A 17,033-nucleotide genomic window follows, 5' to 3' on the forward strand; every position below is an offset into this window, starting at 1 on the left:
CTGCGAGCAATATGGGGATGCATTTTGGCTCCGAAGGTAGGTTGCCTCCGAAATAGGGGTCAATGTAGCATTTTGCTACAAATAAAGATGAAAATGTGGTTGATGTTAAGCCAACGTTTACTCCTAGCAACCCCTCGTTCTGATTCCAAATGAAAACTCTTCCCCTCTTGTCCAACTTGGAGTGAGCGGCAAACATCTATTGTGTGACTTTTGTTCGTTCTGTGCAATCATCCAAGAGTGTAAGTTCCCAACCTTTTATTGAAATGACACAGCAGGTTCCATCACAAAATCTCATGCTCCCTTGCTTTGGGCCGGAATGCGTGGCTTTTGAACTAGCAGTGGGAAGAAAAATAAACGTTCTATCACAGAGCACTATTTTAAACATCAGTCATAGCTGGGTTAAAATGACATGGCGTTTCTGATTCTGCCTTATTGCTGAGGCTAGCTAGCCAGCGAGATCGAGAGAGGCTGGGAGTAAGCAAGCACTGTGTGTGTGAGACCTGCTGATAAGGTAAGCGGGTGAGCCTGAGGAAAAGAAGGGCCTTCTGCGGGGTGGAACTGGCTGGTCTTCCAGTAGCATCATGCTTCTGCCTGTGGATAAAGATGGAGGCAGGCAGAGGAGTGGCTACAGACCAGGAGGACCTGGGTGGAAGCTGGATGGACAATGGGGTGGATGGGTCAATCCATGTCAATTTCAAATGTGTTCATTCATAAGTCCCTTCTGTTCCATTTTGCAACAATCTGATTTCTTTTTATATAAAAAAAGATTGTACAAGAACTTGTATTTAAATAAATATTTAAGTATGTATTGAAATATGCAGTGCTTTTTCTGGGGGCATGCAGGGGTACACATACTCCTAAACATTTTGTGGATCTTTGTACTTTTGTCCATTTACTCTATTTATTTTTCCTGATTTGAACTACAAAATGGTGATTTTCCTGAGTCAAAATGAGAGCACCCCTAAACATTTTTTTAAGAAAAAAAGCACTGGAAATACGTATACTTGAATACTTGAATACTTGAATACTTCATTTCTTTCTACGTATGAATTTCTAATAAACCGTACATTTAAAAAAATCTTTTCTGTATATATATATTTGAGTTGAGAATCCTAAGAATATGTTCTGATCTGTGTTAGTTTGGTAGGTGCAAATTAGGTTTAGTTTTAAATGTGAACCAAATGAAGTTGTCCTCCACCCCTAGTCCACTTCCAGGTCAACTGGAATGCTTACAAGTGACAAGATGGGATGCTCACATGTGTAACCTGCTCTTATGCTAGTTTACTCACATGTAAATCCCATTGCTTCTAATGAGGCTTTGTCCCAAGTAACTGTGAGTAGGATTTCAGTCTTAAACCATGCACCTTCCTCCCTAGGTTTTCAGGATGAGTTTCTCATATCTTAAAGCATATTTGTGAATTTGTTTTTTATTTGTTTGTTTGTTTTTGATAACTTGGAATTAGTTTTGGTTTTGAATCATAGGGTTACTAGGTTTGCTTGGTGCAATGCACACGATAATCCTTCAGCCATTTCCATGGAAGCAGGATCCAAAATTCATGGTTGGGAATATGTGGTTAATGGGTTGTGTTTCATTATCTCCCTTGATTTACTACTGGTGAGGCTGGGAAACATTTTATATTTCTAAAAAAAGAAAAAGAAAATCTGCTTCAAAACCTCATATAAATTATCTCCACATACTTTAAATGCATACTGCGAAGCTAAACAAAATATAAGGAGAATTTGATAACTGAGCCAGAGCTGGGGGTGGGTGGAGATAGGAAGCGGTTTCATCCACTGTAAAATTAAGAAAACCAAAGTACAGAGAAGGTAAAGGAAGGTATGGAGAAGAAGTCTTTTTCTGACAGGTTCAGCATTGTACAGTGCTGAACCTTTCTTAGAACAGTTTGTCTTTTGAATAGCCTGCCATACTCACAATCTATTCCCCTCTCTGTCATATTTTTATCTACTTGTGGCAATGGAATTAATTTTGTGGTAGTCTTTGCATATGGGGAACGACACATCCCTGATGCACGCTTGCAGCTTGAGTTGTAGATCAAAGCCACTCAAAAAAGACGCTTCTGTCCAATATGCACGGGGGGGGGGGGGGGATGGTATCCAATCCACTACATAGCCAGCAGTGGTGTAGATGCCTGAAAGAAGTCCAGCTCTTCTACGAGACTTACATTTGTGTTGACAGATTGGATCTGAGATCTATGGTGTATGGGGTGGCTGTTAGCTTCACTTTGGACATTTGTTGTCATTCTCCTCTGTAAGCAATCTAAACTATGTTTACCCATCTCAATTTTCAGAGATAATATTATAATGTTTTTTTGTAGGAAAGGTCAGGTGGCCTGCTTGGCCAGAAAGGTCCAGTGATGAGGTCTTGGGATGTGGCATCCTCCTCTGAGAAACTGGACTAGCGATGATAATATGGTGGGAGTAGAGAGCTGATATCTCAGGGCTCTTGGGTGCTTCTGTGACCCCTCCTTGCTCATTGGAGAGGGTCGGTAAAGGTAGGGAGCTGTGCCTCTTGGATGGTGGTGGGCTGGAGTTCTGAAATCTTACAGTTTTCACTTGCTGAAAGGGAAGAGAAATCAGGAGTTATTTCATTCCAACAAGGCTGCCACCAGCATTGTCTTTGCTGTCTGGGGACATGACAAACAAAGAACTTTTACATTTTCTTTTACAACCAGTTTTACACTTTCTTCAGCTAAACATTAGAAAGTTGGAGAGTCGAACACGACTAAGACGACTAAACAACAACAAATAGAGGAGGACATATTTCTATTTCTGAAAAGTACATTATATGTGTCAGCTAATATAGTCAGCACTGTTTCCAGTCACCTTTGCCTTCCTCGGAATCCCAATAGATCACCTACCCATTTTACAGCCGAGTGGATTTTAGAGTGTCATTTGGTGTAAAACCGAGTAACATATAAGCTTAGAGTTTTGAGAGATGCAGAAGTTTCCTCGACTACTTGCTTACTGGTCCACTCCACTCCAAAAAGTACTAAGAGTCAGCACAAATACATATTTTGTCTTGGTAGTGGTTGATCTGTGCATCAGAAAGTTCCTGATTCAGAAATCATCAACTCACTAGGTGCATTTAAGGAAGTCATCATTTATTTATTTTTTATCATGGAGACAACTCTATGTTACAGGGTTCTTGTAAGGAACAGAGTGGGGAAATGTTGTGAAATTCTTTGATTCCTCACAAATGCTATGTAGATGCTTAGTGATTATTTATTATTTTGCTTTTATATTATCTATCTTTACACCTTGCGTCTTCTATTTCCTTTTGGCCTGGGTGTCTGAGACGATGTATCCCAAAAACCCAACCTTCAGGAAATAGAAGAACTTTACCACATATTCAGCAATTAGACTTCCTGTGGCAATGATAAATCATGTCCACAGTTTCTATCTTTTCATTTCAATCCACAAACCCACCATGACATGGATGATCTTTGCCAGCAGACTGCAGAGGGAAGTGAATGAATATCTTGGCAGGTTGAGAGCGAGAGAGCAAGTGAGCACTGAATGTTGAATTTATAGTGATGTTGGGCTAATGAGAAACTAACATAATGGGGAGTATGCTCTCACAATAGGGACATGCTCCTTGAGAAATCATGAATGACACGTACAGGAGCAGGATATAGAATCTTAGTCCTGTTCTGTCAACAAAAAAAGTCAATGTAATCATTACATTGTAATGTTGAGTTCTTCGGTGAAGACCTTCTCCACCTACCCTACCAGGTAATGGTACGTTGACTAGGATTTGTCCTGTCCTGCAGTTCTAATATCCCATATCTCCACCTGCACCCCAAAGCTTTTCATAATCACGCCTGCAATATAAAAGTACCCCTGTGGTGAATTAGACCCACTGTTACCTTCTCAGTGGTGTTCCTGGATGTGTCTGGCTTCACCAGAATGGACGGTGGAGCAGATGCAGGTGGCTTTAGAGATGATTCATTTTTTGTAGGCAATTCCTTGGTGTCCAATATTACTGAGCTACACACAGAAGGAGCTCGGCTATTCCCGCTTCGGGGCACTAATATGAATGAAGAATCATGGGAGGAATTCGGCCTGGCTCCCGTGTCAGCCGTGCTAATCCCTCGGGGCAGAGAAGAGATATGTTGATATGTTGGAGATTGCTGCACTCGTGTTTGGGTGGCAGGAGTTCGCCTGAGGGAGTTGACAAATGGAATAAGAGCTCCTGGTTGCAAAGGTTTCTGTAAAGATCCATCTGGGGAGGCAGAATTCAAGAAGAGATGAAGATTAAAAGATGATAATAACCCCTTTGCAGCTCATTTTTGAAATTTTATATAAAAAGGATGGGCCAAACAAAATTGCTGAATTGCAGTACTTAGCTGAATTTTAGTCTTCAGGCTTGTTGGAAGTCACTCCAAGTTTTAAGGGTAGACAGAAAATTGCAAGGGAGCTATAATATGCTGGGAAAGCACATGCTCTGTATGCAGGAAGTTTTAGGCGTGTTCCTTCACATCGCCAGTTAAAAGAACCTCAGGTACTAGGGTGGGGAATGTCTCCTTCCTGAGAATGTGGAGAGCACCTGCCTGCCACTTAGACTGGAGAATACTGAACCAGATAGACCAGGTGGTCTCCAGCCTGGAGGCACACTTGGAAATCTTGGAAACTGCCACGGGCACTACAAAATGACCCTTGTGGTCCCTTCCAATTATACAATTCTGAGACTCTATGAAAATTCCCACTTAGAACAGTGCTTAGAACTTCCTCTCAAAAATGCAGAACACTGCACCAAAAGCAGGCAGTTCTTAACCCCTTTGTGCCCAAACCCCAAATTTAAAAACAAAAACCAAAACCGAGAGGGATATAGGGCCTTGGTGGGTGCTGGGAGGGGGGATGTCCAAAGGCACCATAGGATACAAGGATGCCATGCTGGGGACCCCAGAGATGGACCAAGGGCTTGACTTGGTATGAAGTGGTGCCATCTATTTGGTCTTCACTAACTTATTAATGGGACATCTAAATTATTCAACTGCTGGCTGAAATTTACTAAAGAAGCTGGTTGTATTTGGTGTCCCACAGCTTTTTTTTTTTTTTTTGTAATACTTGCAATTGCTCAACCAGTTTCTGTAGTTAAAAATGCTTCCTCTATAAACCTGCCCTCTTTCCTTCTACCTTCTTTGGAAGCTTGCTACTTTTATTTTCTGGTCCTTCACCAGCAAGTAGAGTGTGTTTAACAAGTGAAGTTTCCCGCAACCACTTTAATCCCTCTGACAGAAAAATCTTCATCTACTAAATTTCTTACTTTCCTTATACAGCTATAGTAACAGAAACAGGGCCAGTAAAAACATGACGACCTATTTGGTCTCCACCATGTACATTTGATACAAATTCCTTGTCTTTGCTTTCAGAGATCTCCATGACTGTGATCCTAACCCATTTCCCATACTTTTTCGCATTATAATCCTGAAAATGGCCTCCAACTCCTTCGTCACCCCAAAATCTGCTCCTTTAAAAGAGTTCACACATTTGCCTCCTTTTCTGTCCTATCTTCCTGGAGCAGCTTCCTAGAGCACCCATCACTTTCTTCCATTACTGCCTCAAAATGACCTCCTGTGCATTTTGTTGAAGCCTTGGATTTAAACCCTTCCTTCAGACTCTGGTTAAAATATAAGCCCAAATATGTGTCTTATATATTTGCTCACATCCACCCCCTTCATGTTTTTCCCCATGGACATGGCTTTTAACCTATGTCAATCTGTACGAATGAACGTGAACTCTTTGTCATCTTCCCCACCCCATTTTTTCAATTTGTTTTCATTATTAAAGACGCCATTTATTTCATAATCAATTCATAGAAATCCACTTGTAGATTTCACATTGGCTTCCCTGCCCTTGTTTCATGGTGGCATTATTTCCTTTATTTTTAAAAATTGGTTTTAGGCAGGCGATCTGTTTTCAGTGACTGTTCTCATCATCTGCCACTTTATTGATTCACAATGCACCACACCTTGTAGTGTTCTGCAGTGCCCTGTTAAGGAAACACATACAGAAAGATTCCCCATAATCGTGGCCACTACTCCTCTCAAATGCCCACATTCATGACACCCAGGGCATTGTGGGTAAATAACAAAGCAGCTGCTAGCACTGCTGGAGACATATACGCAAGACCTGGCCACACATCCCACTGAATATTCATACAACTAGGTATGAATACAAATGGGAGTCCCAAATTCCTTCCATTCCTCTATGTATTCATTTTGGAACAAAGGGAAAGTGAACTGAATGGGCCCTCATTTGTTCTGAAACAAGTGCACAACTCTATTACTCTTTAAAGCACCACATGCAATGATGGTGCTATATAAATAATAAGACAGTGGTACCTCGGGTTAAGTACTTAATTCGTTTTGAAGGTCTGTTCTTAACCTGAAATTGTTCTTAACCTGAAGCACCACTTTTGCTAATGGGGCCTCCCGCTTCTGCCACGCCGCTGGAGCACGATTTCTGTTCTTATCCTGAAGCAAAGTTCTTTATTACAACTACATATTTGTAAATTTGCTGCCAACACTTCTACTTTACCCCTGCAATCTCAGTTTTTCTTAATGGGAAAAAGTAAACAAAGACCCCAATTATCCAATGAGATACACAGAGATTTAGCTCTGTATCAGGAAATTTTAAATGACTGTTGTTTTACAATTTTTTATGTGTTGTAAGCTGCCTAGAGTGGCTGGGGAAACCAAGCCAGATGGGCAGGGTATAAATAATAAATATAATAATAATAATAATAATAATAATAATAATAATAATAATAATAATAATCAGAAGCAGCAGCTTGCATTTCTCTGGTTAGTAAATAGTGAAACAGATTTGGCTATCTCTGGGTAGTGTATGAACGATTAATTCTGCCACACATTTTGGGATTTGTCTCTAGCTCTGGCTAGTATATCCATGCCTTTGGCAAGGCAAGCTTTCAGCTCAGCTGTATGCATGCAACCAGCTCTTCAGGAGGCTTAGCCTAGCATTTCTGTTTATTGCATCAGCCCCAAGTTTCAATGTGCTAATTAAAGGCTTCTAGTCATCTCTCAGCCACTTGGGAACAGGTTCACATGTCTCTCTCTCACCAGGACTTACTCTTCCTACTGCTGCCACGTCCTCTCCTCTGCGGAGTTGTGTGCCCTGAGGTGCTTGGCACAGAGACATTCCTCACAGGTGAGGCCAAAGATGCGGGCATGAAGGCAGATTTCATAGGTCTGCTTTGCCTTGGGCCGTTCTCTGAGATGCTTCCCTGGGAGGAAAGTGAGGAAGTGGATAATGTCCAAGTCGCATAGAGGGAAGGCATCCTTGAATCAGGGAAGCTTGAGGACTTCCTGGTTGTTTAGGAGAGTCAAATGGGAGGGAGGGAGAGAGAAAGAAAGAAACAGATAATTAGGGAGCAAATGCAGCTGCACAATTCAAATCCAGGAGTTTTGTTACATAGTTAGAAAAAGAAAGGCAAAGTGGGAAATCCAATCATTAAGCATTTGTACATTCTGAAATATCCTTTAATCTTTCTCCAGAATTCCACCCCCCTCCCCCCGCTGTGCAGGAATTTCACAATAATTATATTAATGACAGAGTCTATGTTCCGACAAAACAACAACAGCAAAATAATCATCACCACCACGCCATCTTTTAATGATATAGACCATGCAATATGGCACATAACTAATGGGCATTTGCATTACATTTCAGAATGTTAAAGAATATACCTCACAATTACTTATTACTCTGGTTCAAATCTGCAGCACAAATGTGTCTGTGGTGTGAGAAAATTTGAATGTGTACAAGAAACCTCCTGGTGCTTGCATGCTAGTGCTAAGAATAAATCCTCAGAAAAGGGTGATCTTTCATTGTTAGCTGATAACATACTGCCTGAGGTTGCCTCTAGCCCGTTAGTATTTTGAGAGAGGGACTCAAACACACAGTCTGAAAATTTAAGTTATGGCAGTTGGAGCAGATTAATGTGCTTTGTTGCCCTAGTGCAAAGTCCTTTAAAAAATGACTTTTAGTGGTTAGGAAAGTGATGGGGAAATGCACTGAAAAGTGTGGAACGGACAAATGATTAATGGGAAGACACAAGCAAATCAGGATGAATGCTCACTGTCGTATAGCCTCCCCAAAACAAATCAGAACAAATGCTCAATAAAGACCAGACATGCCCTAACCTCCATAAAAGCTTTGTACAAGGATGAACACTCAATGAACAGGTCGTTTGGAGGAGCCCACACCCAAATGATTTTTGCCCTTGAGATGGCTGTAATGTGCACAAATGTTTACAATCTGCAGTTGTGTACAGTGCCCTTTTTTGTAATTGTACATGTAAAAAATAAAGGCTACTGGATTGCAGGTATGGGGCGATGGTGGCACAACTGGTGGAGGTGGCAGTCTCTCCCATTGCTGTTTCTGATGTTGGCAGGTATTTAGCCAACAGTAAAAAATGGGTGGGTGGTGGGGTGACCAAATAATGGACATTTTTGTGCACTAATGTTTCAGAGAGCAAAGTAAATAACTTTGAAGTAAAAAAATGAGGAGTTGGGAGAAAGCAGTGAAGGTAATAAGTATGTGCAAACGTATCAAGAGTTAATTTCATCTTTTCTAGTTTGCATAGAGGGGTGAGCAGGAGAGCAGCTGCAGGATTTATTTTGTCTATCAAAATTTAAGACAGCAGGGAAGCAGATATAAAATGTGAGCTCTTGGTGGATTCAAGCTACTCTAATCTTTTTCTCAGGAAGAGACCAGCGCACCACTAAAGATCAAATTAGCCGTGGTGAAACAATCTTGCTTCATTTTATAAACTGCTGCTTTTCTGTTTTGCTGTCCACAGTTTACGGTGGTGAAAAACAACAACCTGTGCTGTTTAATAGGCAAAAAATGATGGGCTGCGCTCTCCCAAGTCTCCTTAACTGCCTGAGTTAAATTCAGATGGACCGATTGATGGAGCACCAAGGAGGGCAGCGATCCTGAAGGAAATATCTGAGGGAGTTTTTGTGCTCTTTGCAACTTGTGGTTCCATTTCCCAAGCAATGTCCCCCCCCCTTCCCCAAAGTGTGTTGCTGTCACTTCTGATTATTTCTTTCTGCATCTACTTTCCCTGACGAGGCCACATAGCACTTTCACCTAAATCTGTTAAATTGCTGAGAAGGCCATCAATCTTCCACCTTGAGCAGGGTGCTTAAATAACCTTCCTAACTGCTCCTAATTTGCTCAGGAGAAACTGAGCCATGGAGAAGTGTTTGTGCCAACTCTTCTGAGAGAGGGGCCAGCTGGGGGAAAGGCAGCAACTTCTGTCACTCCTTTGTTACCTTCCCGTCGTTGTTCTGTGCTCTGGAAAAAAAATGATTTATGATTTAATAATGGGGCAGCGATTCATCAAAATAACCCAGGCATCCATTTATTATGAGGTGATTTCCAAAGGAAGACACACAATAGCAGGCCTTTAAATTGGTGTTCATGATGGAGGCACTTTATGAAGCTGCTTCCGAAGTCTCTGGGCTCTGCTTTTGATTGTTTGTTTGGTTTTATCGGTGAAGCAGGGCCATGGTGTTTTCAGAGGCCATATCCTGGAGAAATGAGCCAGAGAGATGAAGAATACTCACCGGCTCATTTCAATGTGAAGGAGTTTAGTGGATAGCAGAAGGGATAATTCTAGGCCCAAAGTAGCTGTGGTGTCTCCAATTTAAACAGAGCAATTTCATGTGGTGAAATATAAGCAGGGGAAGAAATGAGTAAAAGCGTGTCCTCAGTAAAAGCAATAACATGGATAGTTAGGTTTCTACTAGGGCATTCCATATCTCTGACAAAAGACTAAAACTTGGCATTTTTCATTCAGTTTTCCTGTACTTCATATTGGGTTGCTCAGTTTTTACGTTTGCGGTTGAGATGATCACAATCAACTTAAGCTACACTGTGCCTAAGAAAGACAAATAGTTTTCTTGAACTTAAAGCAAGATGTGGAAAGAGTTGAGACCCATCTGAACTAACTCTGTATTCAGCATCGTGGTTGACAGTGCAATCCTACACATGTCTACTCAGCCGTAATTTCCACTGAGTTCAAAGGGATTTACTCCTAGGCAAGTGAATATAGGATTATGGCCTGAGATGCACTGGCCAAATGACTCGGCTTGTCCTTCCTTTCCTTTCCTTTGTTTCTATTGCCCATTTTGTCAGGCACAAAATATGACAAGGCCCCAGGTAAGTCCATAGAGCTTTTGTTTTCTTTTGTTCTGTGAAGCTACAGATCTCCTTATGTAGGTTTGCCATATTTCAAAAAGTGAAAATCCAGACACAAAAGCTGTTAAGATTCCCACCCCCTCCCAGACATTTTAACCAAATTTGAAAAATCTGCCTAGACGCCATTTTGGAAAGACGAATCCATGCTATGTCCTGGGAATTCTGGATGTATGGCAGCCCTATCATACGTTTTTCACCATTGTGAAACCCTGCATTTATGTTTACTTGCACTTCTCACCCACCCTTCCTGCTGTTCCCCTACATTAACCCCCTAGAGCATTCCCTTCCCATCTCATGCAGCGATAAAGCTCCCTTTTCATCTTCCCAACCCCATTTCCGAAGCCGCTTCTATTCTGCACCTCCACTTTGCATCCCTGTTTTCACCTTCAGCCCCATGCCTCCTTGCCTCTCCTTTTGTGCAACCCTCCCTCCTTGCACGCAGACCTCTACCATGGTGACCTCCTTGTCTTGTAACTACCAAGCACCCTTTCCACCTAGTGCTTCTGTCCTGGAGAATAACGTTCCTTTCACATTGCATTACCTATTGCATTGTAGAACTGTGGCTTCATTATTATTATTATTATTATTAGTAGTAGTAGTAGTAGTAGCAGCAGCAGCAGCAGTATGAAGTTCCAGATTCAATGTACAGTGGTACCTTGGGTTAAGTACTTAATTCATTCTGGAGGTCCGTTCTTAACCTGAAACTGTTCTTAACCTGAAGCACCACTTTAGCTAATGGGGCCTCCTGCTGCCGCCGCGCCACCAGAGCACGATTTCTGTTCTCATCCTGAAGCAAAGTTCTTAACCTGAAGCACTATTTCTGGGTTAGCGGAGTCTGTAACCTGAAGCGTATGTAACCTGAATCGTATGTAACCCGAGGTACCACTGTAATTATTCGGAACAGGTATTTCATTAACAAGCAAAACACCCATATAGGTGCAACCTCAATCAACTGAACTGAACCTCCTCTAACTGACAAGATAACCGAGAGGCTTGCTCTGAAGAGTCTATGCACCATAAAGATACAAGTAACCTATGTCACCACTGTAAGTCCACAAAGAGAGAAGGGATTCCAAACTTCAGCTAAGGTGCTGGGAAGATCAGTTGCAGAATATGCCTTGCAGGCTACAGGTAAACATCAGTTTCTAGGAGGATGAGAGGCATGGAGTGGGGAACATACCCAAAGATTCCTGCATTCTCCTAACTAGGCTCTTGAAAACCTGAACAACAAAACCTGACTTGTAGCAATAGAAATTACTGTTTGTTTTTTAAATATGCATGGAAAAAATAAATGTTTTGCTTTGTTTTGTCACCTGCTTTTTATGTTTCAGTCTTGGAGCAGGGCAATAATGACATAAAATACTACTACTACTAATATACAGGATAATGAAAACATTATACAAAAATTACAGGCTCTATAAAAACAAGTCCAACAAATAACATTTAAACAATGAAGAACTCCATAATAAAACAACAAAAAATAATGAAATGACAACTCCCCTCGTCTTACTTGACTGACCCTCAAACAGGTAGGAAATTGTACTGCATTTAGCAGTTTCTAGTGATTTCAGACAGAACTGCCTTTATTATGAAGAGGAAATCTTTCAAAGACTGGATGAGACTTGTATGGTGAACCACAGCAGGAGCAGGCTAAAGTCCACTGTGGATTTTAACTCAGTATATAACCCCCCCCCCCCCCCCGAATACTTTTTTAAAACACACACACACATCAATATTCTCCATTAAAGTTGCACTTTTCTAACTTGATTCCCAGCCTGCATTTGAACAGATTTCTACATGTCATCTACTTCCTTGGAGTAACTTCAACAACTCACTTTTATGATGGCATTCACCTCTTCTGCTCTCTCACTTCAGAGTAAGGGAGGTACTCAGTGTAGGCCTATTGAGCATAGTGACCTGGCTGAGTCATATTCACTCATTTCATTGGATCTCCCCTGAGTAAAACTTAGTTGACTCCTACGATAACAGTTTGTTGTGCGTGAGAGAGAGCCATGCTGGTTTGTTATGATTACATATGAAAATGGAGTTAGTCGATCTGGGGAGTTGTTCATCTTTGCACATATTCTGCCTGCACTGTCATCTACCTATCAGTGTCTATTTGTAATAGGTGCTGCTGGAAGCTAGAACAATCCACAATTAATTTGTCAGGAGTCCAACCTGCTGAAGAGGAGCCATTCCTAAATAATTACATCATGGAATTGTCTGCCCTCTTTAAGCAACAATGTTATTTCTTACAGCCGGTATTTCTATAGTCTAACTCAGCCTGGTGCCCTCCAGAAGTTTGGTACTCCAACCCCAATCAGCCACAGCCAGTGGTAGTCCTAAACGTCTGGTGGGCACCAAGTTGGAGAAGGCTGGTCTAAGTCATGGTATCTCTATCATCATTTCTTATTCTATCTGACTCAATCAACATTGTTTAGATAAATGTTTTGCTAATTTGTTTCTGGTGACAAGAAGACAAGTGCTTCCGTCAGTGGTAATTAAGCAGTAATGGCAATGAACTTCACTATCCAAATATAAACTTCCTCAGAACATGAAGGCTCAGTTTGGATAGGTATCATGATTAATAGCTATGTATCTTGTTGCTGGTAAGGAGGATGCAAAAGGACACAAACAAGCTGCATCTTAATTCACCCTTTGCTTTTTCACATTTTCTGACTCCTTCCTCTTTTCCCTCTATTTTTTATTATCTGCACTTGCCCCTTCCTCTCATTCTTTCTTCTGGGAGCCTCTATGGACCAACATCTGAAGGACAGACTGGAAAGAGACTACAACTATAAGGATATGACATCCATATTCCACAAATTTTTATCCAACACTATTTTAAAGCTTATGTGCATTAGTGTTCATTGACACATGGCATGTGAAACATTCATGCTTTGTCTAACCTGAACCTCCGGTTGGCAGCGGTGTAGCTAGCCATTCGGGTGCCTGGTGCGGCATGCGCATCCTGCAGCCGGGGGCGGGGCAAGCTGCCCATGGGGGCGGGGCACACTGTGTGGAGCCTCACTGCTACCTCCCCCTCAGCTGTAGGGCCGCTGAGGGAGAGGCAGTGGGCAGACGCAAGCCCCATGCTGCCGGTTCAGGCAGCGTCAAGCCTGCAGATGCCCAAGCCACCATGTCACTCCCATGAGAAATGCGTGGCTCAGGTACGCTGTAGGCCCTGCGCTAAGTGCCGGCCCCCGCAGTGTGGTGCCTAGTGCCAGCCATGTTTTGTTACGTTAGTTGACTGAGCTAAAAAGTTTCGTGAGCCCAATTTTTTTTAATATAAAAAACCTCCTCAGTTTCATGAAGCGGTTGGTCAGTTTCATGAAGCGACCATGGCCTCCAGGAGATGTTCTAGAAAGAGGCACAGTGACCATCCCATTCCCATTCCTCATTACTTGGTGGTTGATTTTATGGCTTTAACCATTTTCCTATTTGGCTTCCTTCCCTCCATTCTGTTGGAGAATTCTTTCATACTGAATATAAAAGTGAATATAAAATATATACACAATGGTATATATTTTTAGCTTCCTGATGACTCATCTGAAATATCCCCTGGATGCAGGGGAGCCAACTTGGGCCCCGGGTTATGGGAGCCCAGTGCGTGTGATGTCATGATGCCACGTGTGCCCCCCAGCCTTAGAACCTGACTTCTGGTGGCACCCAGAGCCCCCTATAGTTGGTGCCCCTGCCTGGATGGACCAATGAATACGCTGCATTGTAAAAAAGTCAACTTCAAATGTAAAGGAAGAAATCTGCGCTGTGGGTCAGTTTGTATAGCCAATATGGCAGCTCTTACAGAATCAGTGGATGCTGGCAATAACAGTAATGCTAGGAATAACCATGATTTCATCTTTCAGATATAGGTAAAACTCCCATGCAGTTCAAATGATTACTTGCAAAACAGATGAAATAAGGCGTATTGTGCCATAAAGTGTCACTGACGATTCATACCAACTCTTGGATGAACATCTCATTCTGTTCTCTGGGCTTTAGCTGTGTTATCTTACCAGAAACAAAATTAGCCATAGCTTTGATTCATTGCTGAGCCACTAGAAAGCTGCTTTGTGCTAGGTTGATTAACTAATTGTTATAATAAATTTAGAATTTTGTTTAGAATTTTTGTACTTTAGAGTTTCTAAAATGCGTGTGGGCAGACCTACAGCCCCATTCCTGTCATTATCCAGTCATGCTGAGCCAAATAAAATTCAATTTGGGCTGCAGAAGTCCACATTGACACTTTTTTTGGTGTTACAGTGGTACCTCGGGTAAAGAACTTAATTTGTTCGGGAGGTCTGTTCTTAACCTGCAACTGTTCTTAACCTGAATTACCACTTTAGCTAATGGGCCTCCCGCTGCCTCTGTGCCGCCGGAGCACGATTTCTGTTCTCATCCTGAAACAAAGTTCTTAACCTGAGGTACTATTTCTGGGTTAGCGGAGTCTGTAACCTGAAGCGCCTGTAACCCGAGGTACCACTGTACTCACATATCTCCCTCTACCCCCATTGTCCATATATAAAAAGCATAAGCCAAACCTGAAAAGTGGAGCGACGTAATTGCTGGGGAAGATTCCAACCTTTCCTGTAACCAGCGACATTCCTTTTAGCCAGCCTTCATGGTATTTTCCCAAAACACGGATACCTTCTCCTTTTTGCAACTCTAGTTCGTCTGGACTGTGAGCTGTGTAGGAGTGCAGAGCAACGCACCTGGTGAAACAAAAGGAATTAAAGAGTGACGCTACGTACTCGGAAGAGGCAGTTCCATTTATGCAATGCGACGAGGCGATGACACAACTACCTGCTCCAAAACCACGCTGGGATCTGTGACTGTGACTTCTGCCAAACCAAAAGCACCGTGTCTGAGCCCTCTTCAAACAATGCTTCTGCTACACAATGCAAGAATGTCCCAATAGCTCCTGAATAAGACTGAGGGAAGGCAACTCATCAAGAATGCTGAATGGATGGGTAAAAAATGTACAGGGCAGGGCACTCCCAAATGGGCTGGGTTAATGTGCTCTGTACCAAAGCAATAAAGTCAGGATTCAGAAATGCACTGAGATGCATGAGTGGAGGAAGAGACTCCACTCCAGCCCAAACAAGAGGTGTGGTGAACAACACAAAAGTCATGCCCACACCACACATTTAAGACACACAACTTCCCTCAAGAAATCCTGAGAATTCTAGTTGGTCAAGAGTGCTAGGAAGTCTCACTCTGTCATGGGTAAACTACAGATCCCAGGATTCTTCAGGGGGAAATGTGTGCTTTTAATGTATGGCATGGATGTGAACAAAGGAAAGATATGTAGCTGAGTATAAAACAGCAATGTAATTAGTTGGCAAGAACAGAATTCTTTTCAAAACCTTTAGCAGTAGGACAGCCTTTGCACACCTGGAATCCTCCAGATGTTCTGGACTTCAACTTCCATCAGCCCCAAATGGCACATACTGGGAAGGCTGCAGCAGGGAGGTTACACCTAATGATTCAGCACCAGTTTTTTGGTCCTCAGGTCTGTTGCCTGGGTACCTCCTTCCTGTCACATGACATTTCAGTAGCTAACCACCCAAGACTCACCCCCACCCCAGATATGTCATGGACATTCAGTAGAGCATGAGACTCTTAATCTCAGGGTTGTGTGTTCAAGCCCCATGTTGTGCAAAACTTTCCTGCATTGTAGGGGGTTGGACTAGATGACCCTCGTGGTCCCTTTTCAACCCCACAGTTCTATGATTCTTCAGGTTCTGCAACTCAAAAGCGATCACATTTACTAATGGGTCTCATAATTCTGGGAGCTGAATTTTAAACCAATCTTCTGGCCCATGCTAAGTGTTTTGTATGCCCATGTGGGGTTCTCAGAAGCCAGTTTAAATTTCAGATTAACTTGAATGAAGTATCTTTGTAAAAAGAGTTGTTTCAATTTTAGCTGCTGCTTGTGGGACAGTAACCCCACAAGGGCTGCTTCTTCATCATCCTCTTTTCTGTATTCGTTTACTCCTGTGAGCAGGTGGGGATGGGGGACTGGTAGCATGTGGCATGGTTGCTAGGCAACAACATCTCCGGCCCTAGCCAAAGGCCCTACCCACCTAATGAATAAGGACTTAGTTTTACATACATATTCACCGGCAGGTGTTGCTGTAAATGAGGCAGGGTGACAATGGCTGTCGGCTGCCCCAGGGGCCCAGGGGCCGAGTAATAGGAAGTGCTGACCTGTAAACAAGAATAAAAGAATCCAAATGAGCGCCTTTATTATATTCTCCCTTCAAAGGAAGTGTGCCTGAACATCAAGAACCCACAAGCCACAGGCCTCGAGGCAAAGCAGTGCATCCTGTTAAATGGAAGAATCCTGATTCACTCTGCTGTCTCTGCGGTCAAATGTCTTAATGGGGCTTTTAGATTTTTAGTCACTGATGGAGCAACGAACACGTTCGACTGGTTGGCTTGTTTTCTCATGTCTGGGATGATGAGGATTAGGCAGTCATCCCTGAGATACTTGAAATGTGGCTTCCCTCAAGGTTCCACTCTGTCACCTATGCTGATCAATGTATATGCATCCACTGGAGAAGCCACAATTAAGCACAAGATTGTGCCACATATGCCCACAAGCAACTCTGTGTGTATCTGTGTGTGCGTGTGTGTATTTATTAGGAAAACAGTGAGGGAGACTAAAACTCCCCATGCCATAGTCCCAGCCTTTATTAGATGCCCTGGCTGCTATTTGTAAAAGTTGCAAGAGAGTGAAAATTATATTCATTCCTACACATTGACATGTGTACCGTAGT

General features: G+C 42.4%; 1 protein-coding gene across 4 annotated transcripts in view; it reads right to left on the reverse strand.

Annotated features, from left to right (window-relative positions):
- Positions 1-240: 240 nt before the first annotated feature.
- SH3RF2 (SH3 domain containing ring finger 2) overlaps positions 241-17,033 on the reverse strand; it is an 81,124-nt gene continuing 64,331 nt past the window's right edge. For all 4 annotated transcript variants that reach the window (XM_079967963.1, XM_079967964.1, XM_079967961.1 and 1 more), the window contains 5 exons: positions 16,367-16,461; positions 14,793-14,963; positions 7,114-7,349; positions 3,888-4,243; positions 241-2,577 (listed from right to left, as the gene is read on the reverse strand). In XM_079967963.1, the coding sequence (XP_079824089.1) occupies positions 2,299-2,577; positions 3,888-4,243; positions 7,114-7,349; positions 14,793-14,963; positions 16,367-16,461 (1,137 nt within the window). In that variant the 3' untranslated portion in view covers positions 241-2,298. The remainder of the gene's footprint in view (positions 2,578-3,887; positions 4,244-7,113; positions 7,350-14,792; positions 14,964-16,366; positions 16,462-17,033) is intronic.

This window comes from Podarcis cretensis (assembly GCF_951804945.1).
Source record: "Podarcis cretensis genome assembly, chromosome: 2".
Classification (NCBI taxonomy): Eukaryota; Metazoa; Chordata; class Lepidosauria; order Squamata; family Lacertidae; genus Podarcis; species Podarcis cretensis.